The sequence below is a fragment of the Podarcis liolepis genome (assembly GCF_965112155.1).
Source record: "Podarcis liolepis genome assembly, chromosome: 10".
NCBI classification, from domain to species: Eukaryota; Metazoa; Chordata; class Lepidosauria; order Squamata; family Lacertidae; genus Podarcis; species Podarcis liolepis.
In genome coordinates, this window is record NC_139562.1 from 27,598,089 (window position 1) to 27,614,572 (window position 16,484).

The window sequence follows — 16,484 nt, forward strand, 5'->3', positions numbered from 1 at the left end:
CCTTCTCCATAACCAGCATTGCAACACAGCCTACTAGGTACAGGTAAAGAACACTATGTGGTGTGGTGCTCATCTCACTTTTCAGGCCAAGGGAGCCAGCGTTTGTCCACAGACAGCTTTCTGGGTCATACAGAGGACTGTGACGAGTGCCAGAGCACACGGAAATGTCGTTTACCTTCCTGCTACAGTGGTACCTATTTATCTGCTTACACTGGTGTGCTTTCAAACAGCTAGGTTGGCAGGAGCTGGGACAGAGCAACGGGAGCTCACCCCATCACGTGGATTTGAACTGCCAACCTTCCAATTGGCAAGCCCAAGAGACTTGGTGGTTTAGACAACAGTGCCACCCGCATCTCCTACTAGCACAGCTGACTAGCCTCTTGGAAGGATAGTAAGAAACAAAACAAAACTCAGGCTAGTAACTTCTGTGGCTGCAGTATACACTTTTCTACCTTCCTTTTATGCACAAAGGCCCATGCTACAGATATGGTCAGTATCAATTTCTATGGCTGCAGTGTCCACCACAAAAACTGTGACCACCACTTCATGCATTATATTTGGTTGCGTAGCCCAGAAAGATCAGGAGGCCTGCTTAGGTATTTGGAAAAGTGATGGCATGAGCCAGCCCCCAATCATCCAGTCTTGCTGGCACAGCTTTCAGGCACAGCGATAATTAAGCATGCTTCCCAGACAGTCGGTGAACAGCCAGATAACAGCTTATTCAGGGACTTAGCAATGACATCTTCTCATTGTCCCTGTGCCTGCATCCTAACGCAGAGTCGCCCACACTCAGCCATTGGGAAAAAATGATAGCAAGGATGAAGTAGATCAGAGATCTCTGTGACGCTGGACAGCAGCAGCACTTAGTCTGAATGCTGAGAACTCCACTTCATGAGAAATTGACTCCAGAACCACTGTGGTAAGAATGCTTAACGATTCATCTTGAGTGGAATGACGTGCATACTTTGCACTGTGAGGAACAGCCTCTTTTTTAGGACTGTATTTTGCAACTAGTTCAAGAGTGTTTCCTCTGTTGCCACTTGTCTCACTTTCCCAGTGTCTACAGGTTGAGCAATATTTTTTTTTGTCTAGTAGTAAGCGAAAGGACTTCTGCAAGTGTGGCAATAGAAACGCCTATTTTTCTTTGAGAAGTTCTTAGCAGCCTTTTGAACTTGGCCACTTTCCAGAACGCAGGAAGGGATTTTGTCACTCCCTTCTCTTATTTAGTCCTGTCTCCTTCCACACATACCTGTGTGACCCCAATGTTAGAAAAAGAGAGGGACTGTAGCCCATTCAGGTAGGTTTACATCATCATGCCTCCTCGCCTTTATTTTCACCAGCAGCATCTACCGGACTACGATGCTCCAAGGACCTTTGATGTTTCATCACAAGCTTGCCAAATGACTCTTGAAGGGTGTGAAACTGGCAGGAATCTGCTGTCCCTCATGCCTTTTGATAGCCCCGGGCCTTGTGCATGAATGGAAAGCCTAGAAACCATTTTTTTGCATCTATAACAGTCTTTTGACAGTTACAGATAGGTAGCCGTGTTGGTCTGCCATAGTCAAAATAAAAAAATTCCTTCCAGTAGCACCTTAAAGACCAACTAAGTTAGTTCTTGGTATGAGCTTTCGTGTGCATGCACACTTCTTCAGGTATCTGAAGAAGTGTGCATGTACACGAAAGCTCATACCAAGAACTAACTTAGTTGGTCTTTAAGGTGCTACTGGAAGGAATTTTTTTATTTAGTCTTTTGACAGTACTAATTTGGGAGGGGGGCATGCAGTAAGGGGAAACTTGAATTAACAAGGAGGGAGGGAAATGAGATGCATGCAACATTGTGTGGATGCTTGCGATAGTGCAAAAGCACAGTGAATCACTGGTGTGGAAGTGCCCTGTGAGAGTGCTAGTGTGTTTATATCCTGCATGTGGGTTTCCAATAGGCAGTTGCTGGTCCACCATGAAAACAAAATGCTAACCTAGATAGGTCTTTGGCCACATTCAGCAGGGCTCTTATTTTGTTTGTTTTTTACCCTCCTGTCATCCTAAGGTCCTAAGGTTGGGTGACAACAATTAAAACAGAATGTTGAAAACAGTTTAAAACAACTTACAGCCACAAAAAATAAGGTGGGTCCTGAAAATTTACATATCACATATCAAAAGAGGTGTGTCTTCAGCATTCACCGAAAACTGTTATGATGAAGATAGAAGTGCCAGACACATCTCTATGGGGAAAGAGTTCCTTAACCTGACAAGCTGGAATGTGTGTGATAAAGGATCTGGAAACTAAGCCTGATGAGGAACGGTTGAGGGAGTTAGGTATGTTTCGCCTGGATAAGAGCAGACTGAGAGGAGATATGACAGCCATCTTCAGATATCTAAGGGCTGTCACATGGAAGATGGAGCAAACTTGCTTGCCTCTGTTCTGGAACGTAGGACCCAAACCAATGGATTCAAGGTACAAGAAATGAGATTCTGACTAAGCATCAGGAAGAATTTTCTGGCAGTAAGAGTTGTTTGACAGTGGAATGGACTCCCTTGGGAGGTGGTGGACTCTGCTTCCTTGGAGATTTTTAAGCAGACGTTGGGTGGCCATCTGTCATGGATGTGTTAGTTGAGATTCCTGCATTGCAGGGAGTTGAACTAGATAACCCTTGGGGTCCCTTCCAACTCTATAATTCTATTCTTAGGGGCTGCCACAGAAAATGGCATCTCCCGGGCTACTGCCACCCCAGATTTCTGAGGGCAGTGAGGGTCCCCTCTGCCAATCTTAATATCCAAGGGAGTCTGTAGGAAAGGAGGAGGTCTTGAATTGGGCCTGGAAACAACCGGCAGTGCAGCTTTTTTGGAACAGGGGCTATACAAAAGAAGAATATTCCTCTAGATCCTAAAAATTTCCCTTTTGCCATACCATGTGGCAGCTGTCCAGGATCTTCCTCACAATGACCTTATTACACACTTAATGACTGTGGCAAGGCTTATCAAGCTCTGGAGGACTTTAAATGCAGATTTGTTTTAGGCTTGGTTTCACAACTCTGGGACTTAATATTAATGGATGAACTAAATACCCACATTCATGAAAAAAGAACAAGCAAGAAATCAGACATTTTTTATTCAACCTGATGTAATTTTATCTCTTATGCAACATCAGAAGAACATGGCTACAGCAGACCATGGTAATCTGTGGAATGACATTTTTGCTCAATAAGTGAAATGGCCTAAATAGTCAGTGTAACTATTACAAGATTCTGTACTTATGAGGGAGGGGATATTTGTTGCCCTCCCTGCTGTTTTATGCCTGAATTTTTTATATATATAAAAATGTAATAAACAAACAAACAGGGCTTATGTGAGATCTAAATAGACCCCTGGCCACTGCATTTTGGACCAAGTGAGTAAAGCACACTGCAATATTGTATTGGCCCGAATATAAGCCGGCACCCGCAAATAAGCCGCACCTTTAAAACTGAAGGGGGCAAAAGAAAAAAAGACAATACCCAGGCTGCTTCCTGGGGGGGGGGGAGCCACTCCACTTTGCCAGCGGCCTTCCCCCCTTCCCCCTTCTTTCTGGCAGCTTGGGGGAGGCTTGGGAGTGGCGTGTGCACTGTGCACTGTTGCCCCATGCTCCCAGGCTGCTCTCTGGGGAGGGGGAGCTGTGCCGCTTTGCTGGTGGCATAAGGTCTTGAAGGCAAGCCACACTTTTAACTTTTCAGGGTCTGAATTGGGGGGGGGGAGTGTGGCTTACATTCGGGCCAATATGGTACTTCAATCTGGAAGTTACCAGAGTGTGGAGTACAGCAGACAAATCATATCTGTCCAAAAAATGGCCATAGCACAATGCTGGCACTCCTAGATGCCAAGGTCATCTGAGCCTCCAGCGACAGTGTTGGACCCAAGAGCACCCCCAAGCTGTGGACCTCCTTCTTCAAGGTAAGAGCACCCCAGTCCAGTCCAATCCAAGACAGACCATATCTCCCCTTCCCAGATATGATAACATGGGACACATAGCACATCTGTCTTTACTTAAGGTGAATGTCCAACCATGGTACTAAGGTAAATGGCTAAAGAGGGAACCAAACAAAGTCGGATTAGTGAGCAAATGCCTTTGAAGGTTTCCAGAGACATTCAGTTATCTCAGAGACAGGCACTTCTTACACCATAAGATCAAGGTCCATCCTTTGATGATAATGAGTTGTGTGGATTTGTCGCAAGAAAGCCGACACTGGGAATGAAGTCCCACACCATTTGCCACCCTCAATCTAATCCAGCTCTTGGGTCAGAGTTAATCAGCCAGCAATGTGATGAATACCTAACAGCAGCTAAACATTGCAGGAGGAGATTATCTGCCTCAAAAGAGCAATCACAGATATCTACAGCAACGCAGAATGTCCTTATTAGGTTGAGCAGCTTCCTTCTAGCAAAAAAACACTGGAAGAAAGATATATGCCGTTTTGAAAGGTTTATGCATTTTTAGGGTATCAAAAAAAAAAAGCAGTCTCTCACTCAGGTGCTGGTTTACTCAATGACTCTGTGGGGTTGGGGAGCGTGAGTCTCCATTTGGATTGCGAAATCATTACTACACTCCTCCAACCCAGACCTCCTATCTTTTGGAATAAACAAGGAGAAAATAACAAACCCAAATCTGTAAAGACTTTGTTTTGAATGAAAGTTTCCTCCTGCGCTTTCTACGGAACCGTCCACCGCCCCCTCCCCCCGGCCCCTGGCAACTTTCCCATTGATTTCAGGGGAACAGTGATTCAGTTAACTGTGAAATCTACAAAAAGAAACTTACCAGAAATTTACCAGCTGCCGAATGAAGGAGAGAGGCAGGGAGAGCTATAGAGAGGGAGAGAGGGAGAATACACACACACACACAAAGTCACTTGAGTAGTGAAAAGCATAAAAGAATGCTTAGCTTTTGGAAAGAAAATCTCTTGCTTATTCTTCCAAAAACCATCAAAGGCTGATTTTAAAGGGAATTTTCTATTTATTGATTTATCAATCCATCATCATTATCATCATCATCTCTCTTGCCTTTTATCCATTTCTCTTTCCTGCCTTGAAGCTGTGCAAGAAGGAACATATAGGCCCGGGAGATGCATTCACCCGTTCCAAAGGATAGATGTCGCACCAGAGCCCCCTGTCCTTCCCCAAATGAGTTATCTGAATTTCAAGTTACAAGACAAACAACTGTGCAAGCTTGAGGAGGAGGCTGCCAGCTCTGTTTTGGAGTAAACTGAGAGCAGTGGGAAGAAAGAGAAAAAGAGAGGACACACACACAAACATCTCTCCTCAAGAGCACAGATGAAAACAAGGCAACTGCTGGTTTTCGAAGAACAAACTTTGAGCCATGTGTGTCTTCTGATTCAGCAAGGACTCTCTGTGTGTGGGAACAGCTGCTGAAGCGCTGAAGCTGTCCTTCCCTCTCTAGAATACAGGAGTGACAGAACGGGAGGTTTGGGCAGAAGGCATCAGCTTCAAGAACTACAAGCAGCAGTTGCTGCTGCTGCTGCTGCTGCTGCTGCTGCTGCTGATTCAGTCCGCTGAGCCAACGCTGCTGACTGCAAGAGGAGCCAGTATTTCCCTTCCAAAGAAAGAGAAAGGTAAACGAAGGAGCTTTGTAGCTAGATGTGTAGAATAATATCTCCAAGCAACAGTGTCTAGATGGGTTTTTTAAAGGGAAAGGGGTTGAGGGACTTTGTAGCCGAGAGCAGAGCTAGTTATTCTGCATTGTTTCTTGTGATCTTTTCTCTTCCTTTTCCCCTGCCTTTTGAGCATGAAAGGACAGTAAATAAAGTGTGAGGGAACTGAAGCTTGCCATTATATACCCTGCGGGTGCTGTGTAGCAGTTTTGTCTGCTTTAGATGCTCTGGGGCAAGCACCAAGACAGAAAAGAAAAGAAATAGGTTAGAAAGCCCCCCAAAACAGGTTTCTGATGCAGGTTGTCTGTCCGTCACCATCTCATTTCTCTATACCTGGGTCATCTTTATGTGTTCTCCCTGGTGCCTACCTTGCATATACAGGATTAGGGGGAAAGGGGGTGAGTGTGTTTTAAATCACTTTTAAGAACTGAGCCGTATGAGACATGGAATTTCAATCTCAGCTGCTCCACAAGCAAATATAGGGATGGGATGTGACTGGGAAAGATACCTGTTTAGGACCCACTGATGCTTCTACATTAGAAGTGCATAGCCAAGAGGCTCCAGAAAAGGGACGGGGAAGTTGGCAAAGACAAGCCACCAGCTGGCTTGTGGAGTGACCTTACTGTCATCATTTGTTCGCTCTGTGTCTTTTATCAAGCAGATGATGATGATATGCTGTTAGAAAACTAGCTGGAGTAGTTCCTTGAGAGAAAGTGCTAACATTCAACATGTGGATGTAAGGATGGGCTAATATGATACCCTTAAATTAGTGATGGACTTAAATAGCATGAACCTGATATTAAAAAGCCTATCTATCTATCATCTATCTATCTATATCTCATAACTAGTAAATGGGCAAGACATCCTTGTTCATTTTTTATAATGTACCGTTTGGGTGGGTGTGCACATGCACACACACACACACACACACACACACACACACACCCTGAGGGGTGTTCTGTGAGACAATAAAGGTGATTTTGGTGAGTCAGAAAAGCTGCAGCAAAACGGAGAAGGGAAGAGAGAGAGTCTGTGTGGTGCATGAAAGACAACAGCTTCACTTTGCTTTGGAATTTTAGAGGCAATTAGAAGAACGGTGGCTGCAGGAATCAAAGTGGACCTCCATGCACTAAGCTACAAAGCTAACAGATGGAATGCTTAGAAGCCCTTTCAGAATCAATATCTGGGCAAATGGAACCAGATTGCAACAAAAGCGTCATAAAGCAATACGAATAAGACTACAATCTGGGTGCTCTACTGAAAAGCTACCCATTGCATCCCATGCTAGTTTCTACTTGGGGGGGGGGGGATTAATGGCTATGGCTAACTTAGGTTCATTCATTTCCGTGAGTCTATTGAGAGTTTAAATTAGCTGGATGCAACCCAATGTCTCCGTTTACTTCTGTAGCTCTGCACCTCCACTTGTTGAGGAGTGCCTATACCAAGAGAACCAATGTGGTTTAGTGGTTGCAGCATCAGACTGGGGCCTGGGAGACTAGGGTTCAAAGCCACATTCAGACATGAAGCTTGCCTTGGGCTAGTCCCCCACCTCACAAGGTTGTTGTGAGTATATTATGGAGAGGAAAGGGCTGAATATATTCCCCCTTGAACTGCTTGAAGGAAAGGTGAGATATACAGAGAATCATAGAATTGTAATAATAATAAAAATAAATATAAATTTTATTATTTGTACCCCACCCTTGAGGGTCCAGCCTCCTGCAATGCAGGAATCTTTTCCCAAGTGTGGGGCTCAAATTCATGACCCTGACATTAAGAGTCTCATGCTCTACCAAGTGAGCTAGTGAGGGGATATATGTAATAATAAATAGTAAAGTAAATACCTCTACTAAGGTAATAAATTAGAGTTTAATGAAGGTGGGGAAGGAGTTTGAGTACCAAGTACCAGTGCCACTTGCTTGACCTTGGGCAAGACATTCAAACTGCCTTTGCTTTGCTTCCCACCTCTTTAAGATGAGGTTGCAGTGGAATGCTGAAAAGGGGGTTTGTTTGGGGGAGGGTTATGTAAAAGAGAGCTACAGACTAAATCTGCATGGGAAAGAAAAATATTATTGCCAATACAACATACAAGTATTAATGTGTGTGTGTAATAGTGGGGTGTCCAAATCTGTCAAGATGGACTATAAATAGCTGATTATAATATTAAGCACCATTAGACAGACAGAGATAGATAGATATAGATAGATAGGTGGTAGATGATAGATAAATAGATAAATAAATAAATAAATAAATAAATAGATGATAGTTGAGATAGATAGATAGATAGATAGATAGATAGATAGATAGATGATAGATAATAAATATATAGATGTTTTCATTGCAACACAATAAATGGAGGGGATTGTGTTTTAAATAGGGCGCAAAGCATTAATCAATTAATTGCTACAACTGGGCTGATTCAATGGCCGATAATGCTTTTTAAGTGGACCTGTGATTTATTAGACTTCACTATCTAGGTCATACAACATCCTTGGCTTAAATGTGGGACAAAAACTCTCTGCATGACATCCAAACACAGAGATAAAGCACCCTGACATGAAGAACACCAAACTTCATACTGGGAAAATGCAATAAAGTTATTTACTGGGGGATCCAAAGCACTTTTATTCAGAGGTGAACCCCACTGAGTTCAGTGGGCTTTACAACAGAGGCTGCAATCCTAATCCCGTTTACCTGCAAGTAAACCCCATTGCAATCAGTAGGATTTACTTCCGATTAGACATGTTTCTGATTGCATTATAAGTGTGCATAGGACTATAACCCTAGTGCAGGGGTGCAAAATTATCCAGATGTTGTTGGATTACAAATCCCATCATTCCTGGCTATGCTGGCTGCAGCTGAGAGGAGCTAGGGAGCAACAATATCTAAAAAAAACCCCACAAGTTTCCCTCTCCCTGCCCTAGTGTAAGATGAAAGATCATCTTTAGAAGAACTAGGGCAGGGTTGGGGAAGCTTGTTCAGCTTGAAGGCTGCATTGCAACACACCTGGAGCTGCATGTTGGTGGCGGATGCAGCCAGAGGCAAAAGTGAGCAGAGCAACAGAGGTGACTCTCAATTCACATGACAAAATAATGCTCCATCCTCATTCTGGGTTCTAGAACAATGCTCATAGGGGCACTGGTTCATATGTTTTTTGTCCAAGAGAAATGCCCCAAGACTTCTTTTGTCAGCCGTGACAACGGTTTTGCTATTTCACTTTTGATACTTCCACAAGTTAGAAAATTAGTCGGGATGTTTTAAAAGATGGCTTGGGAAATAAGCAAGGGTGACCCTGGTTCGGAGCTTCCCATGGGCATATGGATGGTCACTGGGAAAGAAGAAGTCGATGGGCCTTTGTTCTGATCCAGGAGGGCTCCTCTGGTGTTCTTAAACAGATATATCTATAGCTATAGCTATATGTCATTTGAAATGCAACATTGCATAAAGAGTACATAAACTAAATAGCACATTGAGAACCCACTTTGTCTTTCATAACATCTTTCTCTGAGTTTTGCCTTGTTGTTGCATTGTTTACAGTTCCCCCTCCCTCTATATCATGTAGAAATCTATATCTCTCAGATCCATGCAGCTGATAAAGTTGGCTGTAGTCCACATAAGCTTAAGCAACAATAAATTTTTCAGTCTATAAGATGCAATGTGTGTGTGTGTTCCCGCATTTATCTGCCTCTGACTATGCCTGCTATAACCAGGGAGGCTGGTTTCTTAGAGAGATTGGGGCACTGTCCCAAAAACCTCAGTCTGCCCTCAGCCAACTCCTGCAGCCCATCTGCCTTCCTATTTACAACTGGTGCCGGGGGCCAAAACTGCCTGTCCTCCTCCTGCTGCTGCTGCTTAGTCTCAGGGATGCCCTTGTAGGACTCAGCAGGGAGGAGGATGGGACAAAGCAGGAATTAGTTGGCTCTGCCTGTCACTCGCTCTGGCTCCACCTACTCTTGGCTTCTGGGCCTTCTGTACCAATGAGGACCGGCCACCACTGGCTGAAGCAGACTAGTAAAACAAATCCTCTTGAATAAGGTTCCTAGAAATCAAAGCAAACATATCTTGTGACATTTCTTTATTACCGTAGTAGAAAGCCTGTGACCCTCTAGCGGTTGCTGGACTTCAGCTGCCATCAGACCCAACCAGCATGGCCAGTGGCCAGGGATGATGGGTGTTGTAATCCCCAGGTTCCCCAACCCTGCTTTATGGGGTAAAGGTAAAGGGACCCCTGACCATTAGGTCCAGTCACGGATGACTCTGGGGTTGCGGTGCTCATCTCGCTTTATTGGCCGAGGGAGCTGGCGTACAGCTTCCGGGTCATGTGGCCAGCATGACTAAGCCACTTCTGGCAAACCAGAGCAGTGCACGGAAACGCTGTTTACCTTCCCGCCAGAGTGGTACCTATTTATCTACTTGCACTGGTGTGCTTTCAAACTGCTAGGTTGGCAGGAGCAGGGACCGAGCAACGGGAGCTCACCCCATCAAAGGGATTCAAACCTTCTGATCGGCAAGCCCTAGGCTCAGTGGTTTAACCCACAGCGCCACCTGTGTCCCTTGCTTTATGAGGTACTATGCTTTAATTCTCCTTTGTGTCATGCAATAGGTTTGGTGAATGAAAGATGTGTTTGGAGTCTCAAGAGTCCCTGTAGTTTTCAATGACTGGCATGCTTACGCTCTGTTTATGTAACCATTCTCTCATTTGTTTTCTCATCTGGGACCCTCTGTTTATGAATTGCAAGAGATAAGACATTGGCCGATTGCACGCAGGCAATTGCTGTGGAATAATCACAGTTCACTCAGTCACTTTTTATAGGGCATTTAAATGACACCATGAACAAAACACACCTACCTACTCATCAGCTGGGATAGCCCAGTCAGTAGAGCATGAGACTCTTAATCTCAGGGTTGTGGGTCCAAGCCCCACATTGGGCAAAATGTGGATTCCTGCATTGCAGGGGGTTAAACTAGATTATCCCTGTAGTCCTTTCCAACTCTGATTCTATGTTTTCCCTGTTGAGCTTCCATTTTGCTACTTAGAAAATCCATTCTTTTTTAACACAACAAAACAGCTTCCCCGGGTGTAGGTGATCTACTCTTCTGTTATTCTGTTAGACTACAAGTCCCATCAGCATGGCCAATAGACAGCTATGACGGGATTTGTAGTTCCTGGTTGGTGTTCCTGGTGTTGATTTTTTCATGCTGATGATAAAACCTTATCTTTTTTTATATATCTGTGCAGATCTAAGCAATGATGAAGACTATGTCCAGTGGGAACTGCACCTTGAACGTGCCAGCCAAAAACTCCTACCGCATGGTTGTCCTTGGAGCCTCCAGGGTGGGCAAGAGCTCCATCGTCTCGCGGTTTCTCAATGGCCGCTTTGAGGACCAGTACACACCCACAATTGAGGATTTCCATCGCAAAGTCTACAACATCCGGGGTGATATGTATCAGCTAGACATCTTGGACACATCTGGGAACCATCCGTTCCCTGCCATGAGGAGACTTTCCATACTCACAGGTTAGACGTGCGAGTGTGTGTGAGAGGAGGGGGTTACCACGGGCTCTTCCTAGTAGACCCAAGTCAATGCACATCAATTTGGGGAAGGAGAGGCAGGGGTTCAAATCAGCCCCAGGTGCTTGCAATGCCTGTTTGCAAGGTTTGGCTCATGTTATCTTTGTATTCCCATCTCCAAGGAGTTGCCAGCTGGGATCCACAGAATTCAGCCACCTCCCTATGCCCAAGAACGGTTTGGGTTTCCTGAACAAAGGGCTCCTGTGCTACATGGCAAGGAACTCTTAACTGAAATAAGTTTCTGATATGCCTTGGGAGTCCGTAGCTCAAAGGGGTAGTAATAATAATAATAATAATAATAATAATAATAATAATAATATCTCACTGGCTGTATATGAGCCCTCTAACTGTTCTCCTAGAATGGATCATTTTGCTCCTAGTTGTTGATTCCCTAATATTTGTTTTACAGATGTGGCTGAGAGCCAAAAGTGCAGAATCAATTGAAATAAACTGGGGTATTCTTTAATTCAATGAAAGAGGACCCCTTGCCAATTGCTCCCTCTTTGGAGAGCCATCTGCGTTCACCCACAATGTGGAATATGGTCTCATGGGGTGATTTTTATTGGGTGTCTCTATGCCTCCTCTATAGAACATGTAAAACACTGAGTGAGATGTAATAACTCTCTGGGCCCACCATAGTATTCCACTGAGAACAGAAATGAGTCTGGTCAGATCAAAACTGTAAGAAAAACCAGGTATCCAGAAAATGAAATCATGCTAGGATCGGCCCATCCATGAGGCAAACTGAGGCAGCTGCCTTGGGCAGCAGAATCCAAGGAGCACCTTTGCAGGTGTGCTCCCCGCTGCCCCACCCCCACTGCCAGAGAAGCAAGGAGATATGGCTATGGAGGCTTCTGGGTTCTGGCAAGATCTTGCCACAGCCATGCGATCCCAGTAAAGGGGCGGAGGACAGGAGGAAGATTTTGGCACACATGCAAAAGTTTGATAGACCTGTCAGTATGCTGTTATAAAACATTATTTTGCTAAAAATCCATGTCATCTTAATAAATTCCATTCTTTACAATGAAAGCTCTGTAAATAGCATTCCTTTTATCCAAACACAGGTTCTCTAAATGTTTTGGTTAGACCATATGTTTGGTTATATCACAGAGTGAGGAAGCATGCTTCTGAATACCAGTTGGTTGAAACATCAGGGAGGGGAAGTGCTCTCGCACCCAGGTCCTGCTTCTCATAGTGATCTGGTTGGCTACTTTGGGAGCAGTATGTTGGGCTAGATGGGCTACTGGTGTGATCCTACAGGATCTTCTCATGTTCTTAATATAGCTGGGATAAACAAATCCCTTGCTGTGTACAACTTTTATATTATTATTTCTAAGAGAGGTTGTAATGGATTGGCTTAATTTGTTTCCCCCTCTTGAAACATTGCAGGAGACGTTTTCATCTTAGTGTTCAGTTTGGATAGCAGAGAGTCCTTTGATGAGGTCAAGAGGCTCCAGCAGCAGATCCTTGAAGTCAAATCCTGCCTGAAGAACAAGACCAAGGAAACAGGTGACCTACCCATGGTGATCTGTGGCAACAAAAACGATCATGGTGAACTCTACCGCAAAGTTCGTTCTGAGGAAGCAGAGAAGCTGGTCTCTAGCGATGAGAACTGTGCTTACTTTGAAGTCTCGGCCAAGAAGAACACCAACGTCAACGAGATGTTCTATGTTCTTTTCAGCATGGCCAAGCTGCCCCACGAGATGAGTCCCGCCCTTCACAGGAAGATCTCTGTCCAGTATGGGGACACCTTCCACCAAAAATCCTTCAGGATGCACAGGGTCAAAGAGACAGGTGCCTATGGCATGATCTCCCCCTTTGCTCGCCGACCCAGTGTCAACAGCGACCTGAAATACATCAAATCCAAAGTCCTCAGAGAAGGGCAAACGAGAGAAAGGGAGAAATGCACTATTCAGTGAAGAAAGCTCTGCTGAGATGGAGTCTATACACCACGTGCAGTGCCTTAAAGAAAATGGCTGACGGGAGCAAGTTCCTAATGGCCTTGGGAGCTACAGGTGATGACAGTAGCAAGCACTCATGAGAGCAGTGCTTGAAACCACTTCGTCAAAAGTACCGCACCATTTGTATAAAGAAGTGACTTAAAGGGAAATATTGTAAATACTTGAAGCTGCCTGGCAGGTGACTGCCGTGCCCAGCACCTGTGACTTGTTCCTTCTTCTTTTTAAAAACTACTTTTCTATTTGGTGTTCTCTTCTTTGGATAAACGGGGCGTGTGAAGAAGGCTGGAGCTCAGCATTATACCAGGAGTTAGTGCAGGATGGGTCTGGCCTGCCCCACGTAGGAGTGCTGAGTTCTCATCAAGCAGTAGGCAGTCTTTGGTGAGAAGATGAACACGTGCCATTGTTTTCCTCCAGGTCTCTTCAGAAATAAGACCCATGATTCAGTGTCCTGTCTTGGTTCTGTGGTGACTTCCAACAACTGTATATATAAAAGGCAGGCATGGATCTCTGGATTTGTCAGGTCAGAAGAATGTTTGAACATTTGGAAGTTGTGGGGAGAAATGCACTTTTTTTGTGGCAGTGGCAATTCTTCATAGTGTCAATGCAAATGTCGCTTTTGTATTAGAGCTTTAACTTTGTTTTTGTTTCCCAAGCAACAGCCAGATGGCAGACTGTCTGTTTTAACTGAAATGTGAGCTAATCAGCAAGTATGATCTGGAAATGCCAACTGTTTTCCAGTTACATAATGTGTACAGTAACTAAAATTGTTGTACTGTAAAAAAAAAAACCAGCACATCTGACAGCTTCATGTGATTTTGCTTCATTCAATTTTCTGTTCTTTGAAAGAACTATATATATATACATACTTGGGACACTTTACTATTTCCTATTTACAAATCCCACCTGCCTCCCATTCCAATTATCTTATAATGTGTCTGTTCTATACTCCACTGTAAACAACCACCGTGGGTATGATCTGTCCAGTGGCCAACACCCGCTTTTTTTACACTAACAAGGCTGATGCATGCCTACTCAGAAGTAAGCACCACTGAGTTCAGTCTGACTCCCAGGTAGCAATGGATGAGTCTGTCCATTTCAGTTTCTCTCTGCTTCTCATTTTTCCAGTCTTATGTTCAGTTCTCCACATTTTCTCATCAGTTTGCAAACATTTTTTTAAAAACAGGCCTCATGAAAATTCACCCTCATTTTACTGTGTATTTTGCCTAAATTATTGTTTTTCTGCCCAGTATACACATTTTTGCAGGCACTTCCCCAAATTTAACATGTATTTGTCAGTTATTTTCACAAACGTATGTGATTTTGCTCATGCTGTCCCCTAATATATGCATTTTCATTTTATCTGGCTAAAGAACTACAGCATAAAATTTGGAGAAGTAAAATGATTATTACTTCCAAGTTGGCATGATTAGCACTGACCTGCAACTGGCCCCAGTGTTCCTAGTGTTCAAATGTCTGGAAAATGTTATCATAACAGGATCTTGTTCACAGGATCACAAAAATATATAAGGTGTGAAGTTTAGTTTAGGATGTGACTGTCTTCTAAATCACATTCGCTGAAGCGGGGTCACCGGTGTACTGAATGAGTGTGTGCAAATGGGGTTTTCTTTTAAGATGGTAAAACATCTCTCTCTTTTTTAAAAAAAGAAAAACCAGCATAAAACCCATGGTTTTGCTTCTGTCAAAGCCATCTGTTCATAGCAAGATTCCTGCAGAGAAAAATAGTCATGTCCAAATGAGACCTGTCTGTCACTCAAGCCCTGTTTTAAAATCTAGCACCCAAGTGGCTCTTGAGACCTGGAGGATCTTTGTAAAGAGGAGGGAAATTTCACTCAGAACCACTGCATGATGACAGGACACAAACACACCCTTTTAACAGTGGCTCCTTTCCCTGCTTAGACCCACGACAGCTCTCTGCTCATAATGGACATGTTTATCTGAGCAGAACATGGGGTTTTGCATGCCTCGGACGTACTGCAGAAGTTGGCTACCCATTCACCATGAACAGGGAGCTGCCACAGGTTTAAGAATAGGACACCAGGCCCATCTCTTCTTAATTCTCCCTCTTGTCCCCATGTGGAGGTCCTCTGCCCACAGCTCTCTTCTTTCTTCTCACTTCACCTTTGCTAATTCAGAGTGCTGACGCAACTGTGTGCACTAAAAACAGACATTTTAAGAAAAAAATACCTCAGACATGGGTATGCATTGTAGTGTGTGCGCGAGTGTATGTGATTGAATGCAATGAGGGGGAACTTCAGTCTTAGTAGTGTTGACACTGTAGACAACGTGGATTGATACGTTGTACCAGCCCTTGAATATTTGACACCTCCTGTGTTTTACTATACCTCATATTCTGTATATATGTAAATAGTGCTGTGTGTACACTGTTTAACGTTGCAAGTTCTGCTGATGCTGAATGAATATTCCCTCTGCTGTCTGACTGGTAACAGAGGCTTAAGGGTAGTAGCCCCTAACATACAAATATCCCCCATCTTATGTATTGCAGGGGTTTAAACTAGGTGACTTTTGGGGTCCCTACAAACTCTACTGTTCTGTGATTCCATGATTCTGAACCCTCCTTCCCTCGCAAATGTAAAATACAGTATTGCTTGGTTTCTAGTGCCATGGCAACCTTCTCTATTATTTTCAGGTGTCTCACAACTTGCATTAATATAGATCTATATTCCTTTCCAAATAAACCTGATTTATTTATTAGCTGTGTCTCAGATGTTGTGCATGTTCTCCAAAATATAATATGGTAAACTAAAGCAGAGGTGGGCAATGTCTCAAGATGGGTCTCCTGATGGGCTCAGAAAATCAGATTCTGATGGAGAAGTGGAAGAAACGTTGTAGACTAAAATGAGAGGCTTTTTTTATTATTCAGCAGGTGCTCTGTGGTCTGGAAACAGGCCACACCACAAGTCTTCCTGCCAAGGAGGAATCACGGTCCTGCTACTATAAGCACCAACTGGGAAATTGGTTTACAGGGAGATAATGTTTTGCTAGATTTCTTCTTTCTCTGTTTCTAGTGGGGGAGATATTAAAAGGGTACCAGCTAAGCGTTTTACACACATGCATCGCAGAGTGTAGAAAATTGGCTTACGGGAGTTCTGAAACAACAGGCACTCCACTCTCCTCGCTGCTAGAAGTGCACTACAAGAAACAGAAGTTTATTCAGAGAGCAAAATCTCCCCCCAAAAAAGCGCTATGAAAAGAATGGATGGTGCATTTATTTTATTTATGTATTTCTATTCCACACTTTCATTTTAAAAAAACATATCAAGGTAGTATACAAA

The 16,484-nt window shown here is 43.8% G+C and overlaps 1 protein-coding gene across 2 annotated transcripts; it reads left to right on the forward strand.

Moving 5' to 3' along the window:
- Positions 1 to 4,775: 4,775 nt before the first annotated feature.
- Positions 4,776 to 15,903, forward strand: RASD2 (RASD family member 2). Of its 2 annotated transcripts, none has more exons than XM_083462242.1 (3): positions 4,776 to 5,600; positions 10,876 to 11,155; positions 12,599 to 15,903. In XM_083462242.1, exons 2-3 carry the CDS (start codon positions 10,885 to 10,887, stop codon positions 13,126 to 13,128), a joined length of 801 nt encoding a protein of 266 aa, XP_083318368.1. In that variant the 5' UTR covers positions 4,776 to 5,600; positions 10,876 to 10,884; the 3' UTR covers positions 13,129 to 15,903. The 2 variants fall into 2 exon arrangements, with proteins under 2 accessions (XP_083318368.1, XP_083318369.1); XM_083462243.1 differs by lacking the exon at positions 4,776 to 5,600 and adding an exon at positions 6,850 to 7,264.
- The last annotated feature ends 581 nt before the right edge of the window (positions 15,904 to 16,484 follow it).